Source organism: Ranitomeya imitator, chromosome 5 (assembly GCF_032444005.1).
Source record: "Ranitomeya imitator isolate aRanImi1 chromosome 5, aRanImi1.pri, whole genome shotgun sequence".
Lineage (NCBI taxonomy): Eukaryota > Metazoa > Chordata > Amphibia > Anura > Dendrobatidae > Ranitomeya > Ranitomeya imitator.
This window is the reverse complement of record NC_091286.1, coordinates 517331046-517355978: the sequence shown is the minus strand read 5'-3', so window position 1 is coordinate 517355978 and position 24933 is coordinate 517331046. Positions and strand designations below refer to the sequence as shown.

The following is a 24933-nucleotide window of genomic DNA, read 5'->3' as shown; positions in this document are numbered from 1 at the left end:
TTGACGCTGTTGTACCCTCGGACTGCCGGGCAGCTTGAACTTGTTTGGATTTTAGTCGAGGTTCCTTATCCAACATCCGCACAATCTTGCGTTGAAATCTCTTGTCAATTTTTCTTTTACGTCCACATCTAGGGAGGTTAGCCACAGTTCCATGGGCTTTAAACTTCTTGATGACACTGCGCACGGTAGACATACGAACATTCAGGTCTTTGGAGATGGACTTGTAGCCTTGAGATTGCTCATGCTTCCTCACAATTTGGTTTCTCAAGTCCTCAGACAGTTCTTTGGTCTTCTTTCTTTTCTTCATGCTCAATGTGGTACACACAAGGACACAGGACAGAGGTTGAGTCAACTTTAATCCATGTCAACTCCCTGCAAGTGTGATTTAGTTATTGCCAAAACCTGTTAGGTGCCACAGGTAAGTTACAGGTGCTGTTAATTACACAAATTAAAGAAGCATCACATGATTTTTCGACCAGTGCCAATACTTTTGTCCACCCCCTTTTTTATGTTTGGTGTGGAATTATATCCAATTTGGCTTTAGGACAATTCTTTTTGTGTTTTTTGATTTAAGACAAATTAAATGAAGATAATACCAAATAATTTGTGTTTGCAATCATTTTCAGGAAGAAACTGAGTATTATCTGACAGAATTGCAGGGGTGTCTTTACTTTTGGCCATCGATTTGTAAAAAATTGGTCTGCACTCTTTTAAAGAATAAATTCGTGGTGCTGGTATAGTGGATCAAAGTCCTAAATTCTAGTAATTTTGAAAATACACCGCACTCACAAGTGGAATATCATGCAAAATCTTGAACAATTTATTGTGTACAAACACAAATGAATCATCTCTAAATAAATGTAACAAAAAGAGTTATGAATATATGACTTTTCGAACCCACGGGTCCTTAATCATATACCGCTTAATCAGAGAATGAGTAGTATACGTACAACCCCAAAAGGAAGAAAATAATGTATTCAGTTCGTTTGCTAGAAAAATGGTTTGCAGCGCTTGAATAAGGAATATGTCACTAAGGTGGAACCTTATGCTGTAGCCAGGAAGAGCGGCGCGGGAGTCATGGGTCATGGATATTGGATCCTTACCAGCCTGAAAGTCTGCCTTACTCTAGCTGGTTAACAAACATAAGGTGATCCCACACTATTTAAAAAAAAATTATTATTTATTAAAAAAAGAGGGGAGGACATTACATTAAACTGACCTTTCTGTGCTTTTCTTGATTTCCTGTGTCATGTACTTCTGTGTCACAAGATTCACCATTATGTAAATTAGTACACGTGTAGTAAACTGCGTTCCTGCACTTAATATGCATGTGATTAGGAATGTAATGCGGTTTTACAGTATCTAATGAAAGTTTATGGGTAATTTACGCAGCAGAGACTGAGCGTCTCCGCTACATAAATTGACATGTTGCTGTCTGGAAAGACGTGCCGCATTTCCGTCTCTGCGGGTGAGCCACGGGCGTTGGTGCACGCATAGAGGGCACATGATTTCTTGAAATCCCATCCACTATGCTGTAACAGCTGGACGCTGCGGGTTGGACACTGCAGATGTAGGCAGCGTCCAACCTGCAGCATTTACTGACCCCGGGAACATACCCCCAATATGTCTGCAAACAGGAAAACACTTTTTTTTCCTTCCCAGAAGCCAACTTTCAATTAGCTTTATTTCAAGCAATAAAACAAACACATGTAATGAAAAAACGCATCAAAAAAGCAGGTTAAAGTGCAGGTGACCTGCCAGTGACCACAGATGCAGATTTGGTGCAGATTTTACCTGTGTCAAATCCTGAACAAACATTGAACCATCTCTGATCGTTTGCACATGTTCTAATATGGAGATATTTGAGGAAATGCAAAGGAACGTCATTCCTACCATTTATACATCTATTTGCTAGAGTATGTCAAGAAATAAAAAAAAATAATATAAGATAATGTTGGAAGTAGTGGTTAGCACGGTGACGTTGCAGCACTGGGGTCTTAGGTTCAAATCCCACCAAGGACAACATCTGCAAGGTGTGTGCATGTTCTCCCCATGTTTTGTGGGTTTCCTCCAGGTTCTCCGGTTTCCTCCCACGCTCCAAAGACATACTGATAGAGAATCTAGATTATGAAGCCCAATGGGGACAGTAATGATAATGTCTGTGCAGCGCTGCAGAATATGATGGCGCTATATAAGCAAGTAAAATAAATTGTCTATGCTCAATTTTTAGTTTTTGTTATTCATAGCTATAGTGAGATAAATGTATTTCTGTGAATGTGACTTCACTTCCTCTGACCATAAATACAGACTGCTTTCCATATTCATGGTATTTAGCTTACATACTTAAATGAATGATCTTTAAATGACTGCAGAAATCTTCTCGCAAAATGACTTTACATTTATTTATATAGTCTTATTTATTGCTTTGATTTTGTTCAAACCATCAAGGCTCCAGTATATTATGGAAAGCCATTAACTATCCATTGGCTGGAGGCCCAATATAATAAAGAAAGTGTCCAGTGCTGAATTTTGTCATTTAATTTTCTTTCCTTTAGAATCCATATACTTGTATGTTTAGAAAAATGGCACCGTCCCATGCCAATTTATAGCAGCCCCTTCCCATTTGGTTCTAATGATCATCTCAAGTGATGGAAATTTCTTTTCATGATCACCTTCATCTATTTTGTATGATTCCTCCCAGTGATGTGAGTGGGTATCTGAAAGAAAAACAACAGTAATTTATAAAATAAACTGCATTATTTGTGAATTTGAAATCCTCATACGGTCCACAGTCTAAGGGCTCGTGCACCGGAGCCTATAAATCGGACGAGGAATATCCAATTTTGATCCATGTTATTCAGTGAGACACTGCAGTTGGTCAATTGTTTTCACTGACAGATCGGATAAGTCTCAGTGATTCAACTTTATGGGTACGAGAAAAAAAATGGATGCCATATGGAGTCACGGTATGACAACCCATTTTTACGGATACATTACAATTCTGTAACATTAAAAAATGTGACTGGTCTTGTAAATAATTAATTGATGCCATAAAAAAAGGATTGTATATGGATGAAAACTGAGAAAAAATCATTCTTTTCTGGATGAAAATCGGACTCATTTTTATACTGTCGTGTGACCCTAGCCTTATGCACATCCTCAGAGTGGTTAACCAACTATTCAATGGAGATCAAGTTGGTATACATGCAACGTGTAGGAGCATGTGCATACTGGCCATCAAACAGTCAAAACCTAAGAAAGAAGCAAAATGAACATGTACCCCTGCTATACGTAAGTAAAAAGCAATAGTGCATGTAAATAACAATAGGGTACTTAGCAAACACTTAACCCCTTTTCGACGTGTCGTAATAATACGCATACGTAGCAATCTCCTGTTTGGTGCGGGCTCCGGAACTGAGCCCACACCATTCCAGTCACATGACAGCTGATCTATACAGTTGACACGTGCCCACAACAGCCGCGGGTGGAATCGCGATCCATGCAAGGCTATTAACTACCGTAGTTAAATGCTGCTCTCAATCTCTGACAGCGTCATTTAACTCACGCTTACAGGAAGCGCATCACTGTCTCCACCCGTTGGTGACCCTGTCACATTAACGTCAGTTACCGATGGGTCGGCATGACAACCAGAGGTCTGCAGCAGACCGATTTCTATGAGCGCTCCTCCGAGATCTGATCATCGCCTTTGTGAAGCAAAGCCGATCAAAGTACTGCAGCTTCTAGTCTCCCTTGAAGACTATTAAAGCATGCAAAAAGTAAAAAAAAGTTTTTAAAATATTAACCTCTTTGTGACATTCTTCGTACTAGTACTGCTCTGCGGGAGATGCGATCGTGCCCAGAGCAGTACTAGTACGGCGCCGCTATCGCACGGCCTCACACTGAGTGCTGCGGCGATCGTGTGCAGGTGTCAGCTGTATGTGACTGCTGTCGGTGCTAGCACCGATCGTGGGCATTTAAGCCCTCTGATGCCGCTGTCAGTAGTTAAATAAATAAGGCAGCACACTGCAGCGCTAAAACATGCAAACTTGAAAACACGAAATTTGAACTGCATTACTGCACTAGAAATATGAAAAATGAGAGCTTTTAGCGCATAAAAATGGCCAATTTTATGTGTACCTGGTAGCCCCTTTACGGCATCTCTTATACCAGGTCCTACGCTTGCCTTACCTCGCTGAGAATAAACGTTTCCATCTGAATGGGTACATGTGAAACCTCTTCTTAGACTAAAATTCTCTCTCTCTGTGGAGGGGTATTGGACCTGCTGTAATTAAAACATTTTTATGCGCTAAAAGCTCTCATTTTTCATATTTCTAGTACAGTAATGCAGTTCAAATTTCGTGTTTTCAAGTTTGCATGTTTTAGCGCTGCAGTGTGCTGCCTTATTTACTTAACTATATACGAGTTGGCGACTCTGGGTTCAGCACCTGTTCACACTTAGCCGCTGTCAGTAGTGACGGGGCTCCCTGTGCGCTTCCATCAGAATAACGCAATGCGATCACATTGTTCTGATGGTCTCCATGGAGACCTCAGGCACCAAGATGGCCACCGGGTCCTGCAGGGAGGTGGCTTGTGAGCGCCTGCTGGGAGCAGGCGCCGGCATGTCTCTTTACCTGCTTGTCAAATCAGGATCTGCTGTGCAGAGTGTCATCAGCAATTCAGCAATCTGCTGTAAAATAATAATGTCCCATACTGGGACAATGTAATACAGTTAAAAAAATATAAAGTGTAAAAATATATATTTTTATAAATAAAAAAACAGTGAAAGTACACATTTGGTATCGCCGCATCTGTAACGACTCGCTCTATAAAACTGTCCCACTAGTTAACCCCTTCAGTGAACACTGTAAAAAAAATAAAAAAACGAGGCAAAAACCAATGCTTTATTATACCGCTGAACAAAAAGTGCAATAAAACACGATCAAAAAGACGGATGTAAATAAAAATGGTACCCCTGAAAACATCATCTTGCCCCGCAAAGACATGCTGCCACACAGCTCCATCAGCAGAAAAATTAAAAAGTTATAGCTCTAAAATAGATTTTATTGTGTAAAAGTGCTAAAAAAAGATATAAATTTGGTATCGCTGTACTTGTACTGACCCAAAGAATAAAGCTGTCTTACCAATTTTACCACACGTTGAACGGTATAAAAAAAAAGCAATTCCTGAATTGCTTGCTTTTGTTCATTCTGTCTCCCCAAAAATCTGAATAGAAAGCAATTAAAAATTGTCATGTGCCCAAAAGTGGTACCAATAGAAAAGTCAACTCGTCCTTCAAAAAACATGCCATAACATGACTGTTGACTGAAATATGAAAAAATTATAGCTCTCAAATATGGTGACGCAAAAACTAGTTTTCGCAATAAAAAGCGTCTTTTAGTGTGCGACAGCAGCAAAACATAAAAACCCGATATAAATCTGGTATCGCTGTAATCACACCGACTCGAAGAATAAAGTCACCTAATTACTTTTACCACACGAGGAATGGCATAAAAAAATAAATAAAACCAATTCTTCACATGCTGTTGATTTTTTCATTCTGCCTCCCCAAGATCGCAGTAAGACTCGGCGCATATTTATCATGCGCTCTGAGCTGAGCGCTAACATCGGGGTTTTCGTGGAAATCTCTGAAATATGTGATTCAGACAGACCCTCTGGCTGAAGATTCCCTATAATGAGGCAGATGGAGGCACTGTGGACGCCATAGGACCTGTGATCCGATGGGGTCTGTCCTTTTAGGATTGCATTAAAGTGCCATTCGCCACAGTTTTGTGCACTTCTGAAAAGGACACCGCGGAACAGAGCCCAGATGGAGTCCAGAGTAACTCTGCTTCCTCACTCTAGTGAATGGATCCATCGGGGGTTTCATCTGAATCACGTCACTCAGAGATTTAGATGGAAACCATAAAGTAAGTGCTCAGCGTAGAGTGCTGGATAAATGTGATCCCAAATGTTATGTAAAATGTTCCCAATAAAAGCTTCCACTCAATCCACAAAAAAAGCAAGTCCCCACTCAGATCTGTCATCTGTTAACGGAAATATAGGGGTTTCCACGTTACTGGTAGCACAAAGGCTCTGGAAAAGCAAAATGGCTCCTCCCCCGCCAAAAGAAATTCAGCAAATTTTTCTCTCCCAAATCCAAATGCCCTCTCCCTTCTGAGCTCCAGTGTACCACATATAGCGCCCACATGTTTGCCATTTCTGTAGTGATGAGAGCCCGCCTTTACAGGTCTGTGTCTCCGGAAGCATGAGCTGTGTATAATGTATTGGTCACTACAGCGTACTGCTCACTACAATGGCAGCTTGCAATTTTTACTCAGCAAAATCCACTGCTGCCTGTTTATGGAAAACACCCATGTAGTCCAAATCATCACTACATCTGTAGATAAATTCCCAAAGGTTATAATTTCCAAATGGGGTCACTTGAGGGGGGATTCTGCTCTTCTAGCAATTAGGGGCTCTTTATATGGAATCCGCAAACTAGTCTAGGAAAATTTACGTTCTAGGAGGCAAATAGCGCTCTGTCCCTCCAGAGTCACTCAATATGGCGTAGTAATACTGTACAGCCACATATCGGGTATTTCAACATTCAGCAGAAATTGTGGGACAAATTCTGGTGCCACTTTTACTCATTTTACCACTGTGAAAAAAAAAACTTGGAGTTAACACACAATCTTGCTGGTAAAAATGTAAATTATTTTTTCTTCACTGCCCAATGGTATAAACGTTTGTGACACATCTGTGGTGTCAATATAATCACTGCACCCTTGGATTAATTCATTGAGAGGTTTAAATGGAAAAATGGGGTCAATTATGGGGGGTCCTGCTGTTCTGGCACCTCAGGGGCTCTGTCAATGTAACATGGCACCCTCAAGTGCAGAAAAATCGGCACTGTAATATGGTGCTACTTCCCTTCTGAGCGTTGCTCTGTACCTCAAAAGTAGTTTTCGACCACATATGGGGTATCGGTGAACTCAGAAGAAATTGCACAACAAACTTTGGGGTCCATTTTCTCCTTTTGCCCTTGTGAAAATACAAAATTTATAGCTAAAAAAAAAGATTTGTGGGAAAAATTGGATTTTTTTTTTAATGTAATGTTATAAACTTCTGTGAAGCATGTGGGGGTTCAAGGTGCTCAATACACATCTAGATAAGGTCCAAAAGGGGTCTAGTTTCGAAAATGGTGTAATTTGTGGGGGGTTTCCACTCTTTAGACACATCAGGGGCTCTTCAAAAGCGACATGGCCTCTGCTAATTATTCCATCAAATTTTGCATTCACAAAGTCAAATGGTGCTCCTTCCCTTCCAAGCCCTACCATGCTCCCAAACAGTAGTATTCCCCCACATATTGGGTAGCAGCGCACTCAGGAGAAATTGCACAACAAACTGTATGGTGCAATTTCTCCTGTTACCCTTATGAAAATGCAAAATATGGAGCTAAAAAGATTTATTTGGGAAAAATTAGATTTTTTTTATTTCCACAGCTCTACTCTATAAACTTCTGTGAAGCACCTGTGGGTTCAAGATGCTCAATACACATCTGGATAAGTTCTATAAGGGGTCTAGTTTCCAAAATGGTGTCACTTGTGGGGGTTTCCACTGTTAAGGCACATCAGGGGCTGTTCAAATGCGACATGGTGTCTGCTAATTATTCCATAAAATTTTGGATTCCAAAAGTCAAATGGCGCTCCTTCCCTTCCAAGCCCTGCCGTGCACCCAAACAGGTGTTTTCGTCCACATATGGGGTATCTACGCACTCAGGAGAAATTGCACGACAAATTCTATGCCACAATTTCTCTTTTTACCCTTATTTAAATGCAAAATTTGGAGCTAAAATGATTTATTTTGGAAAAATGTGATTTTTTTTTTTTTTTTATTTCCACGGCTCTACGCTATAAACTTCTGTGAAGCACCTGTGGGTTCAAGGTGCTCAATACACATCTAGATAAGTTCCCTAAGGGGTCTATTTTCCAAAATGGTGTCACTTTTTGGGGCTTCCACTGTTTAGGCACATAAGGGGCTCCTCCAAAAGCTAATTATTCCAGAATATTTTACATTCAAAAAGCGAAATGGCGCTCCTTCCCTTCCGAGGCCTGCTGTGTGCCCAAACAATAGATATGTTATCGGGGTATCGGCATGCTCAGGAGAAATTGCACAACAAAATGTATTGTCCATTTTCTCCTCTTACCCTTACGAAAGTAAAAAGAAATAGGGGAAAATACGGTAGTTACTTACCGATAACGGTATTTCTCAGAGCCCATGACAGCACTACCAGAGAGAGAGGGAATTCGCCCTTCAGGACAGGAAACCTACAGGATAAAAAGGGCGGTACCTCTCTCCTGCGTCAGTTTGGTTTACATAGCATCAGAGGTCCTCCAGGTTAGTGACAACAGGAAAATATACAATTTTAACAAAATACTTATCAGGATTACACCATGTCTAAATTAGAAACCCACATTTCATATAATAAGGTGCTCACCGCACACGTGATAAGGTGGGAATAAGCAGGTGCTGTCATGGGCTCTGAGAAATACCGTTATCGGTAAGTAACTACCGTATTCTCAGTCGCCCATGACAGCACTACCAGAGAGAATTACAGAGATCATTGCTTTAGGGAGGGACCACAGCCTGCAAGACCCTTCTTCCGAAGGCTAAGTCAGACGAAGAGGCCAAGTCTAAGCGGTAGTGCCTAAAGAAGGTTGAAGGTGATGACCAGGTGGCCGCCTTGCAGATTTTGTCTATTGGTACCTCCGACCTTTCGGCCCAGGAGGTCGCCATGGCTCTTGTAGAATGCGCCTTGAGCCCCTCAGGAACTGCGTTTCCCGTGGACGAGTATGCCAAGGCTATCGCATCAGTTACCCAGCGAGCTATAGTGCTTTTGGAGGCTTTGAGTCCTTTCCTAGGTCCCTGAAAACAGATAAAGAGAGACCCTTCCTTCCTATACTGTCGGGAGGACTCTAAGTAGTGTATTAAACACCTTCTCACATCTAAGGTGTGGAACTTTTCCTCTTTTTTATTTTTAGGGTTTGGACAAAAGGAGGGAAGGATTATTTCTTGGGACCTGTGGAAATTGGAAGCAACCTTGGGTAGATAAGCGGGATCTGTTTTTAGTATTACCCTATCATCCATGATTTGTGTGAATGGAGGGTTCGCAGATAGAGCCTGGAGGTCACTAATTCTACGGGCAGATGTCAACGCTGTGAGAAGGGCCGTTTTGAGAGATAAGATTTTAATTGGTAATGAATCTATGGGTTCGAATGGAGGTTCTGTCAGAGCTGATAGGACTAAATTTAAGTCCCAGGTCGGAAGGCTTCTGATTTTTAAAGGTTTAGACCGTATTGCAGCTTTAATAAACCTTGTTACCCATGGGTTAGAGGCAATACTCTCACTGTATAATGCACCTAAGGCCGCTATTTGCACTTTTAAGGTGCTCACCGAGAGGCCCATATCTAAGCCTTTTTGCAGAAACTCTAATATTTTGACCACTTGGACCCCGTCTTGTAATTTTACCCCAGAGGTGGACAAAAACTTTTTCCAAGTTTTACCGTAGATTTTAGTTGTTACTGATTTTCTACTTTTTAATAGTGTAGATACTAACTTATCTGAAAAGCCCCTTGCCCTTAGTAGTGACCTTTCAAGTTCCACGCTGTCAAGTGGAGGTTTGCTGACTGAGGGTGGAACACCGGTCCCTGGTATAAAAGATCCGGAAGATCCGGGAGAACCCAGGGATCGGAGACCGATAGAATTCTCAGCCAGGAAAACCAGGCCCTTTTGGGCCAGAAGGGGGCTATTAGGATGATTCTCGCCCTGTCCTGCCTGATTTTCCGCAGAACAGCCGGAATAAGGATGTAAGGAGGAAACGCGTATGCTAGACCCTGAGTCCATGGGATCGTAAATGCATCCAGAGCCCGAGGGCCCCCTTTGGGGTTCAGAGAACAAAATTCCCTTACTTTCCTGTTTTCTGTGCTGGCAAAGAGATCTATTACAGGAACCCCCCAGATTTTGGTAATCCGATCGAAGATGCTTTGGTTTAGTGCCCATTCCCCCTGTTTTAATCGGGTACGGCTTAAGAAGTCTGCTTTTTGGTTCTCTACCCCCTTTATATGCAGCGCAGAGAGGGATAGGAAGTTGACTTCTGCTAATGTGAAGATCTGGGAAGTGGTGTTCATTAGAGCTTGGGATCTGGTTCCCCCCTGATGGTTCAGGTAGGCTACCACTACCTGATTGTCCGAAAAAACCCGGACATGATGCCCCTGTAGGCTGGGAAGAAAATATGATAGAGCGTGACTCACTGCCCAAAGTTCTTTTTGATTTGAAGATACCTCGTATTCTTGATCTGTCCAGACCCCCTGAGTGATACTGTCGTCCAGGTGAGCTCCCCACCCCGTGGGACTGGCATCCGTGGTAACTATCCGAGATGTTTCTATTACCCACGGAACCCCCTTTGATAGGTTGTTGGGATCTAACCACCAGGCTAGGGAACGAATAGTGTTTGAATTTAGAGACATGTTTCCTTCTAGGTGTCCCCCCAGTGTAACCTGATTCCTCAGAATATCCCACTGGAGATCCCTCGTGTGAATTTGTGCCCACTGTATTGCCGGGAGACAAGCAGAAAGGGACCCCAGCAGTGACATCGCCCCTCTCAGGGTCATATGAGGGTTTGAACGAGCTCTGGACACAAGATTTGATATTTTCTGTTTTTTCTGGTTTGGAAGACGACATTCCTGTGTTATCGAGTCCAAAGTGAGGCCTAAAAACTCTTGAACCCTGGTCGGTTCTAGTTTTGACTTTTGGAGATTTAGGAGCCAACCTAACTCTGTTAGGATTTTTATCACTCTGTCGCATTGTTGGCGACAATGTTGGGCCGAGTTGCTGACAATTAGGAAGTCGTCCAGATACGGTATTATTAGAATGTCTTTTTCTCTTATGTGGGCCATCATTTCCGCTACCAATTTGGTAAATATACGAGGCGCTACCGAGATGCCAAATGGAAGGGCCTTGTACTGGTATTGTTTTATTTCTCCTCCCATGACTACTGCTAGTCTGAGGTATTTCTGGGCATTTTTGTGGATGGGGACATGATAGTACGCGTCGCTGAGATCTAACACTATCATGAAGCAATTCGGAAACAGGTTTTTTATTGTTGATTTTATTGATTCCATTTTGAAGGATTGATTTTTTTACATAACTGTTTAGTTTCCGTAAATTGATTATTGTGCGGAAAGAACCATCCGGTTTTGGGACTAGAAATAGTGGGGAAAAGAACCCTTTGCCTCTTTCCAGTAGGGGAACTTCTTGGATCACATCTTTCATTATGAGCTTTGAAATTTCTTGTTCCAAGGCCTGTTGTTGCTGAGGTGAGGGTTTTAGTGGGGTGACCACATAGTTTTGGGGAGGAAGGGAGGTAAAGTTTATTTGAAGTCCCATCTTTATCAGATCTAAAATCCAAGAATTGGTTGAAATTTTTTCCCAGGCCGGAAGGTATTGAGACAATCTCCCTCCCACCCTGGGGAAGGTGTCACTTAGGGGTTTTTTTATCTCTTGGAGAATTACCGAAGAGGAAGCCCCTATCCTTCCTTCTCCCATCATCCCATCTGTTCTGTTCCCTTGGGGGACGTCTGCGAAAAAACTTCCTACTCCGAAAGGGCCGTCTAACAAATGGTGCGGCTAAGATAGGGAACCCCTTTTTCTTATCCCCTGCTTTTTGCAAAATGTCATCTAGGGTTTCCCCAAATAAGAATTTCCCTTCACATGGAATTGAACAGAGTTTTTGTTTGGTCTGTAGGTCGCCCGGCCAGCTTTTTAACCACAGCGTCCTACGAGCTGCATTGGACAGGGCTGCCGATTTTGAAGTAAGCTTGATTGAATCGGCTGATGAATCTGCCAAAAAGGCTGCCGCCCCTCTAATCATGGGAATTGATTCAATCATTTTATGTCTAGATACTCCATCTTTTAGTTGCTTTTCCAAGTTATCTATCCAGATCATTAAAGATCTGGAAGTACATGCGGCTGCTATTGCAGGTCTTAGACACCCCCCTGCCGATTTAAGGAAAGTATCAGCTCTTTTATCGAGGGGATCCTTCAGAGTTCCCATGTCCTCAAAGGGCAATGCGAATTTTTTTGACGCTTTGGCTACTGCTACGTCGAGTTTTGGTGCCTTGTCCCATGACGTAGAAGCCTCTTCCTCGAAGGGATATTTTCTTTTAAGGGAGGGGACAGATGAATTTTTCCTTTCTGGTTTCTCCCACTCTTTCTTAATTAATGCTTGAATATTCTCGTTAAGTGGGAAGACTCTGCGCCTTTTCTGTCCTAGGCCCCCAAACATAATGTCCTGTACTGTTTTGTCAGGACGAGGATCTACAACCCCCATGGTTGATCTTACGGCCTTTACAAGGGCATCTACTTCGTCTAATGGGAAGCAGTGGCGGCCTCCGCTCTCAGAATCCGAGGAGGAGGAGGAACCCTGTCTGTCTGAAGCGTCCCCCTCAGGACTAGAAGAATCAGAGTGAGAATAGGGCACAGGTGTTTTTTCCTCGACCCCTTCCCCTTTAAGAGATTTAAATGCTGTTTCCACCTCTGATCTTATTACAGATCGCAATTCAGAGGCGAAACTAGGGGTTTCTTCACATAGGACTTGTCCTATACAGGAGCCACACAATTTCTTATCCCAGTTTTGCAACAGGGGTTCACTGCATAAGGGGCAGACTCTATTCTTAGTTTTCTCTGTTTTTTTTCTTGCCTAAAAACAAACGGAAAAGGGGGACCCCAATTATTTGGTGAACTTTCACGAAGATCACTCACCCATCTTGCGCAGCCACAGGTACCGGTTCTGGAGGAGGTATAGGATCCTGTATCAGATCCGTAGTCTGCGGTGTCAACTGGTTAGGCATATTGGCTTTACTCCGCGGCGTGGAATGGCTGCTGGAGCGGGTACTGCGGGTGCCTGCAGAGGACCTTTTCTTTTGGTCATCTGGCTTGCGCTGGTGGTGCCGCTGGCGTTGCTGCTGCTGCTGCGGTGGCTGCTGCTGCTGCTGCAAGGGCTGCGCCTGCTGGAGCTGCTGGTCGCTGTCCTCCATTATTAGGACTGCATGCAGCAAGGAGCGGTTCCACAGCGGTGTTTAAATATCATATCTTTTGGCGCCGATTCACCCCCTCCTCCAGGGCTGCGTTCCCGGAAAGCGCTGATCCCCCTTGGATCACTGAGCATGCGCGCTCTGCCCGGGACCCGGAAGTAGTACTTTCTATATCCGGTGCGGCGGCCATCTTGGTGTCCTTACACACACCACGCCACCGCTCCGAATCAGGAAGTGCCTGCTCACCGCCGAGGCACACCGGGTCCCCGAAGCCCCTACCCCAATCTGGGGAGGCGGCCGCGCTTCCCTCCGCGCACTCTGCAGCCCCATCGGACCCAGCAGCGGCAGCGTCGGATACCGCGCCAGCCGTGACAGGGGCCTCCCCGCCGTCATAGGTCGGCTCCGGATCTCAGGTACCATCCTAGAGGGTTCCCTGTCAGGACAGGAAACCAAACTGACGCAGGAGAGAGGTACCGCCCTTTTTATCCTGTAGGTTTCCTCTCCTGAAGGGCGGATTCCCTCTCTCTCTGGTAGTGCTGTCATGGGCGACTGAGAAAAGGAAAATTTTTGTGAAAGAAAAGTAAATGTTTATTTTTTCCTTCCACATTCCAAAAATTCCTGTGAAGCACATGAAGGGTTAATAAACTTCTTGAATGTGATTTTGAGTACCTAGTAGGGTGCAGTTTTTAGAATGGTGTCAGTTTTCGGTATTTTCTTTTTTATAGGCATCTCAAAGTGACTTCAAATGTGATGTGGTCCCTAAAAAAATGGTTTTGTAAAATTTGTTGAAAAAATGAAAAATCGCTGGTCAAATTTTAACCCTTATAACTTCCTAACAAAAAAAATGTTGGTTCCAAAATTGTGCTAATGTAAAGTGAGACATGTGAGAAATGTTATTTATTAACTATTTTGTGTGATATGACGCTCTGATTTAAGGGCATAAAAATTAAGTTTGATAATTGCCAAATTCTCAAAATTTTCATCTAATTTCCATTTTTTTCACAAGTAAATGCAAGTCATATCAATTAAATGTTACCGCTATCATAAAGTACAATATGTCTTGGGAAAACAAAATCAGGATCACTAGGATCCGTTGAAGCGTTCCAGAGCTATTACCTCATAAAGTGACAGTGGTCAGAATTGTAAAAATTGTCTTGGTCATTAAGATGAAAACAGGCTTCGTCTCAAAAGGGTTAAAAAATAAAAAAAAATATAAAAGTTCAAATCACCCCCCTTTTGCCCCATTCAAAATAAAACAATTAAAAAAAAATCAAATATACATATATTTGGTATTGCTGTGTTCAGAATCGACTGATCTATCACTATAAAAAAAAAATTTACCCAATCACTAAACGCCATAATGAGAAAAAAAATTCAAAATGCCAGAATTATGTTTTTTTGGTCGCCGCTACATTGCAATACAATGCAATAGCAGGCAATCAAAATATCGTATTAAAGGGAACCTGTCACCTGAATTTGGCGGGACTGGTTTTGGGTCATATGGGCGGAGTTTTCGGGTGTTTGATTCACCCTTTCCTTACCCGCTGGCTGCAATATTGGATTGAAGTTCATTCTCCGTCCTCCATAGTACATGCCTGCACAAGGCAAGATTGCTCTGCGCAGGCGTGTACTATGGAGGACAGAGAATGAACTTCAATCCAATATTGCAGCCAGCATGCAGCCAGCGGGTAAGGAAAGGGTGAATCAAACACCTGAAAACTCCGCCCATATGACCCAAAACCAGTCCCGCCAAATTCAGGTGACAGAGTCCCTTTAAACACCAAAATCATATCCATAAAAACGTCAGCTTGACGTGTTTTTTTAACAAATTTTTTATTTCTTTTTCACCACTTAAATAAAAAAGATCCTAAACATTTTTGTGTCGATGAACTTGTAATGACCTGGAGAATCATAATGGCAGGTCAGCTTTAGCATTTAGTGAAAATGGTAAAAAATAAAGAAAAAACTGTGGAATTGCACTTTTTTGCAATTTCACCACACTTGGAATTGTTTTCTCGTTTTCCAGTACATGATATGTTAAAACCAATGGTGTCCCACAAAAAACAAGCCCTCACATGGGCATATTGACAGAAAAATAAAAAGGTTATGGCTCTAGGAAGAAGGGGAGCAAAAAAAGAAAATGGAAAATGGCCCTGGCTTAAGGGGTTAAACTGCTACAGTTGTTGTTGGAGCTTCTGCACTAACAGTTTATTAGTTTCCGGTTGTGCTAGCTGCAGCTGCTGTTGGGTTTGCTGACGCTTTTTTGATCAGCTCCTCTATGATGTCTGATGTTGCTTCTTGGCTTAAGGCCGCCTTCACCAAAGACAAGTGGTTTGTCCACAGCCATCACAAGTGCTTCTTGGGGAAGTTGCCTAAACGTCTAGCAACAGCTGTGGTAGATCATCTCACTCAGCTGTACACAGAGGTAGACACAGTAATGCTGTCTCTTTAAATCTTAGAATGGTTTATTAATATGTACTGCATAAACCAATGTAGAGTTAGCAAAATAAACACTGCCTTTCTGGAGTTCTCCTCTCCAGGCACACTTAATGCTGAATGAGCCAGAAGACTGTATTAACCTTCTGGAATCCACCCTGGGGTGGAGATATGGTGAGCAGCTTCCCACCCACTCTTCAGCTATTCACTAAACCTAGCCCTTAATATGGCCGATTAACCCTGCTGAGCACTCAGTGTGCTGGAACATTTTCCTAGGCTCATATCACTGAAGTTAATAACCTCAGTGACACATATCGTTCCTCCAGTACTTTGCCGGCGACTTTTTCACACACCATATAGTTTTGGTTACTAGACTGGTCAGTGCAAGTCACAATTTTCACAGAAGATAGCTGTCAAAGCCATGCAAAAGAAATGTGTATTTGACACTTCAGAATAATCTGATATTTATTTCAGGATGCAGATAATCATGAATGCAACAGTAGATTAGGGAGACACCTGCTCACTTTTCCACCATTTAGCCTAAGCGTCTGTGTCTCAGCGCAGCAGGTGTAATGACATCACTACATCGTGCTGCTACATGGAACCTCAGTCCACACACAAGGCACACCAGAGTATTGGATTGGAACATGCCTAGGTGATTAGTTATATTTTTTTAATTGTCAGTAGTTGGGAGAAATTGGGGGCTATCACACTGCGTGGGGGAGCTGTGAGGGCCCTCAGTGTGTGTGGGTGGCTGTGAGGGCCATCATTCTGTGTGTGTGTGGAGGGGCATCATAATGTGTGAGCTATTGATCAAGGTACAATGGCTGAATAGTAGGAGCAGTATGATTCACTGCTTTTTATTAGCTTAATAAAAAGCAGTAAACTATATGACATTGATCAGCTGCTACTGATAAGAATATTTTACAATATGCGCTATCGTAATATGTTATGAGTAGGAAATGTGTCATTTTTAACTTTACGCCTTTTAGAAATCATTTCATCTTCAACTTGCTTAACTGTTCACACAGTCATTTTGACCCGGGGTGCACAAACTATTACATGCCACTGTATTGATTCCATTTGTAATTTGTTAAATGTTATGTTGACCACATCTAGTTGTGTGATGTTTTTGTTGGCATGGAGAGCAATTATTATTTATATCCAGAGATGGATAGTAAAATCTATAACATATTGTTACGTGTTACGGAACCACTCAGCACCCAGAATATGTTGTGCAGTTATATGTATGTATAATAGGTTCCATGTGAGATGCATGTCCCTAATGCATCAGCCCACAGGCTGCGCCCCTGGGCAGAGGGGACACGATATTCCCCTTTTGTCCACCCCCCCACCTTTGTAATTCCCACAGTAAATATCGGCAGGCTCCGGCCACCTGCGGCTATTGTAATGTATGTCTGGCCTGCCGCTTTTCTATCGGCCTGCCCTCTGTAGCGGTGTGATATATTCTGTGTCCTGTGAGTAAAGTTTTGGCAGACTAGAAATACATGGAGAAGCAGTGATGTTTTATATGTGCCCATGTAACCAAGCAATTCCAGCCAGCGTCCTTCATTCAGACTCCAGCCAAAGCAGAGTGGACCTCCTGAAACACGGGGTGGTACTGAAAGAGGTACCCCAGCTTGGTAGACCCCGTTACACATACAGTTATATGAAAAAGTTTGGGCACCCCTATTAATCTTAAGCTTAATGTTTTTTTTGCAACAGCTATTTCAGTTTCATATATCTAATAACTGTTGGACACAGTAATGTTTCTGCCTTGAAATGAGGTTTATTGTACTAACAGAAAATGTGCAATCTGCATTCAAACAAAATTTGACAGGTGCATAAGTATGGGCACCCCACCATAAAAGTGACATTAATATTTAGTAGATCCTCCTTTTACAAAAATAACAGCCTCTAGTCGCTTCCTGTAGCTTTTAATGAGTTCCTGGATCCTGGATGAAGGTATTTTTGACCATTCCTCTTTACAAAACAATTCCAGTTCAGTTAAGTTTGATGGTTGCCGAGCATGGACAGCCCTCTTCAAATGATCCAACACATCAGATGTTCAATGATATTCAGGTCTGGGGACTGAGATGGCCATTCCAGAACAGTGTAATTGTTCCTCTGCATGAATGCCTGAGTAGATTTGGAGCGGTGTTTTGGATCATTGTCTTGCTGAAAGATCCATCCCCTGCGTAACTTCAACTTTGTCACTGATTCATGTACATTATTGTCAAGAATCTGCTGATACTGAGAGGAATCCATGCGTCCCTCAACTTTAACAAGATTCCCGGTGCTGGCATTGGCCACACAGCCCCAAAGCATGATGGAACCTCCACCAAATTTTACTGTGGGTAGCAAGTGTTTTTCTTGGAATGCTGTGTTTTTTGGCCGCCATGCATAACGCCTTTTTGTATGACCAAACAACTCAATCTTGGTTTCATCAGTCCACAGGACCTCCTTCCAAAAAGAAATTGGCTTCTCCAAATGTGCTTTTGCATACCTCAGCCGACTATTTGTGGCATGCTTGCAGAAACGGCTTCTTTCGCATCACTCTCCCATACAGCTTGTCCTTGTGCAAAGTGCGTTGTATAGTTGACCGATGCTCAGTGACACAATCTGCAGCAAGTTGATGCTGCAGCTCTCTGGAGGTGGTCTGAGGATTGTCCTTGACTGATCTCACCATTCTTCTTCTCTGCCCTTCTGATGTTTTTCTTGGCCTGCCACTTCTGGCCTTAACAAGAACTGTACCTGTGTTCTTCCATTTCCTTACTATGTTCCTCACAGTGGAAATTGACAGGTAAAATCTCTGAGACAGCTTTTTGTTTCCTTCCCCTGAAAAACTGTGTTGCATAATCTTTGTTTTCAGATCATTAGACAGTTGTTTTGAGGAGCCCATGATGCCACTCTTCAGAGAAGATTCAAACAGGAGAACAACTTGCAAGTGGCCACTTTAAGTAGCTTTTCTCATGATTGCATCCACCTGGCTATGAAGTTCAAAGCTCAATGAGGTTAGAAAACCAAAACAAGTGCTTTAGTAAGTCAGTAAAAAGTAGGTAGGAGTATTTAAAACAAGAAATGATAAGGGTGCCCATACTTATGCACCTGTCAAATTTTGTTTAAATGCAGATTGCACATTTTCTGTTAGTACAATAAACCTCATTTCAAGGCAGAAATATTACTGTGTCCAACAGTTATTAGATATATGAAACTGAAATAGCTGTTGCAAAAAAAACAATTTTTATAAAACATTAAGCTTAAGATTAATAGGGGTGCCCAAACTTTTTCATATAACTGTATAAGCCAAAGATTTCATGAATGCGATGGAGACTTACCAACTGTTAGATGTGCTGTTTTCTTTTGGGTAAACTGCCCACTGTAGAAATAAAGCTCAAAATTATGTTCCATTTTCCAGTCACACAATAGAGACGTATTTGTTCCAAACAGAACGCTGTAGGTTCCATTAATATTGCACAGCCAGATAGGATACTTTGGCGTTTTTAGCATGCTGCCCACCTGTGAGGAATTAACAAAATGTTAATGTCAAATTAATAAAACATATAGACATACAAATTTCTTGTGCAACATGACTTGCATGTACTTATGTGGACATAATTGTTGGTACCCTTCAGATAAAGTAGGAAAAACTCCCATTGGTCACTAAAATAATTTGAAACTGATAAAAGTCATTTTCAATTTAAAGTTACTGAATATCAACTATTGAAAATCAGACCTTACTTTTGAACTTTTGTTCAACAGAAAAATTTAACAAACCAAACTAATGAAAACGGTCTGGACCAAAATGATGGTGTCCTTAAAGGGAACCTGTCACCCCTAAAATCGAAGGTGAGCTAAGCCCTCCGCCATCAGGAGCTAATCTACATCATTCTGTAATGCTGTAGATAAGCCCCCGATGAAACCTGAAAGATGAGAAAAAGAGGTTAGATTATACTCACCTGGGCGGGCGGTCCGATCCGATGGGCGTCGCCGTGCGGGGCCTCCCATCTTCATAGGATGACGTCCTCTTCTTGGCTTCACGCTGCGGCTCCAGCGCATGCGTACTTTGCATAGCAAAGTACTGCAGTGCGCAGGCGCCAGGCCTCTCTGACCTCTCCCGGTGCCTGCGCACTGCAGTACTTTGCGCTGCCCTTAACAGGGCAGACAAAGTACGCCTGCGCCGGAGCCGCAGCGTGAAGATAAGAAGAGGACGTCATCGTAAGAAGATGAGGCCCCGGACCGCGACGCCCATCGGAGCTGGACCGCCCCTGGGTGAGTATGTTCTAATCTCTTTTTCTCATCTTTCAGGGTATATCAGGGGCTTATCTACAGCATTACAGAATGCATTTCTCATTTTCAGAAAATAAATACAAAATTTATTGCTTTGAAGTTCGGAGATATGTTGTCAATAGTTTATAGAATAAAAGAGCAATTTACAATTTTGCAGTGGTCTCTTAATTTTTGCCAGAGCTACTGTATATCTATCTATCTATCTATCTATCTATCTATCTATCTATCTATCTATCTATCTATAGTGGGGAAATAAGTAATTGTGACTTATTGGAGGTACTCCAACTGAGAGTCAGAATCTAAAAATAAAACCAGAAAATCACATTGCATGATTTTTAAATAATTAAAATGCATTTTATTGCATGAAATAATTATTTACCATCAAGAATTCTGGCTGGCACAGATCTGTTAGTTTCTCATTGCCTGTATTAAATGCACCTTTTTGAACTTGTTACTAACAAACAGACAATCCCCGCATGTAACAGCCGCAAATAATGTAATCACAGGGACTCGAACATAATAAACAAGCACTCCCAGATGCTAGGATAACACCCGAGCATGCTCGCATAGAAGGTTTTTTCCTTCCACATTCCATTCATTCCTGTGAAGCACCTGAAGGGTTAATAAACTTCTTGAATGTGGTTTTGAGCACCTTGAGGGGTGCAGTATTTAGAATGGGGTAACTTTTTGGCATTTTCTGTCATACTGACCCTCCAAACTCACTTCAAATGTAGTGTGGTCCCTAAAAAAAAATGGTTTTGTAAATTTTGTTGGAAAAATGATAAATCGCTGGTCAACTTTTAACCCTTATAACTTCCTAACAAAAAAAATTATGTTTCAGAAATTGTGCTGATGTAAAGTAGACATGTGGGAAATGATATTTATTAACTATTTTGTGCGATATGACTGATTTAAGGGCATAAAAATTAAAAGTTTGAAAATTGCACAATTTTCAAAATTTTTGCCAAATTTCCATTTTTTTACAAATAAACGCAAGTCATATCAAAGAAATTTTACCACTATACAATTTGTCCCAAGAAAACAATCTCAGAATCACCGGGATCCATTGAAGCTTTCTAGAATTATGACCTCATAAAGTGACACTGGTCAGAATTGAAAAAATTGGCCCGGTCACGAAGGCAAAAACAGGCTCGGGAGCGAAAGGGTTAAGGTGCAGATAGTTCTTAATTACATTGGTTATATGTTTGAGGCTATTGTCCTGTTACAGAATACATTTGGAGCCAATCAGATAGCTCCCTGTTGATTTTACATGATAGCTAAGTATCTTCCTATATGTCTCAGTATTGAGGACACCATTAATCCTGGCCAAATTACCAACTCCATATACTGAAAAGCAGCCCCAAACTTGCAAAAATATTACACCACTCTACTTTTCCTGCAGATAACGCCTTTTGTTACAGTCAAATATTTAAAATTTTCACTTGTCAGTCCAGTGTAACTGGGCCATTTTTATGCATCCCAGTTCCTATAGTTTCAAGTCACTTGGCATTGTTTCCATATTGAAGGCATGTTTTGTTTCCACAATTCTTCCACAAAGACCAATTTTTGTTTAAATGGATATAAGCATGATGTGTTTTTTTCTGTTACACTAAGTTTCCTTTCCAATCAATGTGTCTAAGGCTAGGTTCACATTGCGTTAGGGCAGTCCGTTTAGCGTATAGCGCTACAGACTGCGCTAACGCAATGTCCCAAAAGGGATCGCGTTTGCCTATCCCGCTAGCACAGATCCCCGATCTGCGCTAGCAGGGAACGGACCGCGAACACTGCAAGCAGCGTTCGAGGTCTGTCACTCAAATGACGTCACATCGCTAGCGCACACCCATTGTGGGCGTGCACTAGGGATGCGTTCGCAATTACAAGCAATGGCGGCGTTAACAGACTACGTTACACAGCATTATGCCATGGTGTAACGTAGTCCGTTAAACGTACCACCATAACGCAATGGAAACCTAGCCTATGGCCATCAGCGTTGACCATTTCTTCGTGCCCTCCTTTTTGAGAAATTCAGTCAGATACTTATCCATCATGAAATACCGTCGAGGAAATGTCTGAATGGCTCTAAATTTTTTTCTGAAGCAGGACAATGATCTCAAATATGTATCCAATGCCGTTAAGAACAACAAGGGGTCCTGGAAGTAATGATCTGACCTGCACAGAGCCCTGATCTCAACATCATCAAGTGTGTCTGGGATTACATCACTAACGGTCTGTACAACCTTGCATCCACAGAAAATCTGTGGTTAGCTTGCCAAGATGTTTGGAACAACCTCCCTGCTGAGTTCCTTCAAAAACTGAGTGTAAATGTATGATAAATTGATTCTTTGTTCTTGTTTAGAAGGCAATGGGTGGTCACACCAAATATTGATTTGATTTGCATTTTTATTTATTAACTTTACATTTTGTTCATTGATTAAAATAAATTCTTAACACTTCTATTTTTTAAAGCATTCTTACTTGAAGCATCGTCTCCACATATGCCCCAAACGTTTAGCACAGTATGTATAATTTTAAAGTTATGCTTCTTTCCAGAAGCAGCTAAATGTCTGTCCATAAGTTTTATCTTGTGTTGCAAATTCACCCTATAAAATTGAAAAAGTGCTAATCTCCCATAGACGCGGACAATGGACAAATACTGTTCTGATATAAACAGGCAGCTTTCAATTCTAAACATATGGATAAATCAAGCTGCCAAAAGTAAGTATATCATGTCTTTCATCTCTTACCTGGGGAAGTCTGTTTTGTTCCATTTCTTCTCTACTCCAATGTAAGTAGCCCACATCACTGCGTGTAAGGACTCCATGGTACTTCTGCTCCACATTTTGGTCATCCAGAGCCTGGTCCCCATTGAAGATATGTGGACTTGCTCTACCAGTTAGCATAAGATTCAATACTGCCTGCAAAAAAAGTAGTAAATGGATTTAAAACCAACTCATTGAAAAATGTTCTAGGTGCTTATTCAGGTTCTAATTCTAATATTCTGTCAGCTTTCAGATCTGAAACAGTTCATTTTGACAAATATTTAATTATTAGGAATATTGAGCAGTATCAGTAATATTAATATTGTTTTGGAGCCAATTCATGGTAATCTGCATGAGACCTTATAGTCACAATTGACACAACTCTTCATCTTAAAGAGAACCTGACAGCTGATACATGGTGCCCGATCCAAGGGCAGCATGTACGAGGCACTGGCTGTATGATCTCAGCCAGGTATGCTTGATCCTGAAACACTTCAACATTTTAGAAGAAAACACACTTTTAAAGCTGCCGAGGAGCAAGCCGAAGTAGAAACCAGTCAGACAGGCGGGTCCCCGGTGGCTTCTCCCTGCATGCTGCCCTGGATTGACAGGTCTCTTCTTACAAGTGCTGCATTGATTGAGTCAAACTTACCTGGCTGTGTTCATACAGCTAGTGCCTGATACATGCTGCCCCTGAATCGGGCAGCATTATTTAGATGACAGGTTCACTTTAAGGTTACAATCACACATTCCGTGAAGCATCCATGTGCTGTCCATTTTTTCACAGGCAGCACAATAACCCATAGCGTTTCATGGATCTATACATATATCTGTGAGAAACATGGATCCGTGTGTGAGATCTGTAAGATTAAGATCAAGTCCTATTGTGATTTGCATCCATTTTATATCCGTGTCTCACTGGTGATAAATTTGAATAATGGGCTCTATTTAAAAATGGATGCAACATGGAAGACAAATGCAAATAAAAAGGTCCTTTTCTTAAGGGTGGTAAAATTCCCAATGTAGCCTGTAAACTCTCTCTTGACAGATGTTGTAGTTGGAGCGAAGGCTCCAACATGATGAATTTCATTAGCCGATCCTTTTGTTCTACCTGGAGATACATCACTGACAGAGGAGTCTGACTGCAGCCCTCTCTTATAGAACCCACAAGAGCTGTGCTGAGCTGAGTATTCCTGTATATTGGGGAGTCAGGAAAGATAGCTATCGGCCAAATGACAGTTCAGCCAACAGCTATCTAATATATATAGGGACCTTAAATAGGGTTTCTATACTTTATCCTTCTTTGCATCTCAGTTTCCTGCTTGCCAGGAGGTGGTGTGCTCCTGAAGATTGACATTTCATACAAGTGGAATGGTCGCAGATGTGCTCTCTATGATGCTACAAGCAGAGTCTACTTTACCTCTACAATATCGGAGGGGTGCAGAGACACAAAAACTGGCCTGCTCCACTTATATGGCCAACTTCAGAGTTGGGCTTTTAAGCTGTATGACAAGAATCTTGCAAATGTGCTCTCCTTGCCTAAGAAACCAAAATATTCTGATAGACTGCAGAGGAGACCGATAACCTAGACAGTCAGTGAAGCTAACAGTCCATTGATGTACGAGGCCAGGTGACTTGATTGTCTCAACCTGGATTCTCTAAACTTCTTTGAGGGTTCAGTGATGGTCAATGAAGTAGCTCTGTATTTCAGTTGGAGCCATGATGCTATGGCTACTGGAATCTAGAGTCTCCCTAAACACAGGCGGATCCTCCTTTTTATAGGTCACAACTTCTCATTCAGTCATCCTTTCACAGGTTTGGGAGAAGGTGGTAGGGGCCCATTTCTCACTGCTGGAGTGTTCAGACAACATGCATAGATTGTCCTTCATATTTTCAGAGCATAAATGGGTCATCAACATATTAACAAAGAATGTGCCTTTGTTTTCCAAGGATAGTAGAACAATACCAGGACAGATATAATAGCTAATCAGCAGCCAGTCATCAAATGGCATCCATTGAACATTAATTCAATGACAATAAGACTCAACATTCATTCTCACATAAACTCTAGCTCATCTCTTTGGGCCTACTGAAATAATATGTCTGGATAATTCAGATTAAATGCTGTGTCATCACAGATGTCACTTTTCTCTCTCTGCTTCTTCAACTTTCACTCCATGCTCCTTGACGGCTGTTATACCAGCTGTGAAGAGGAAGATAAAGGGGAAGGGAGGCATCAAACTCGAGCACAGACTGTGATAAGCCTTGCTCATGGTGTGGCTTACAAGCAGCAGGACACTGGCCATGCTTCCTGGTTTGTGACATACCATAAAGGGTAAATTGCAAAGTTGCGTGTA

General features: G+C 41.9%; 1 protein-coding gene across 1 annotated transcript in view; it reads right to left on the bottom strand.

Annotated features, from left to right (window-relative positions):
• Positions 1–2398: 2398 nt before the first annotated feature.
• LOC138638316 (inactive ubiquitin carboxyl-terminal hydrolase MINDY-4B-like) overlaps positions 2399–24933 on the bottom strand; it is a 134893-nt gene continuing 112358 nt past the window's right edge. Inside the window, exons 11-13 of the mRNA XM_069727524.1 lie at positions 22562–22732; positions 18866–19046; positions 2399–2717 (exon numbers count right to left, since the gene is read on the bottom strand). Coding sequence (XP_069583625.1) covers positions 2575–2717; positions 18866–19046; positions 22562–22732 — 495 coding nt within the window. The 3' untranslated portion in view covers positions 2399–2574. The remainder of the gene's footprint in view (positions 2718–18865; positions 19047–22561; positions 22733–24933) is intronic.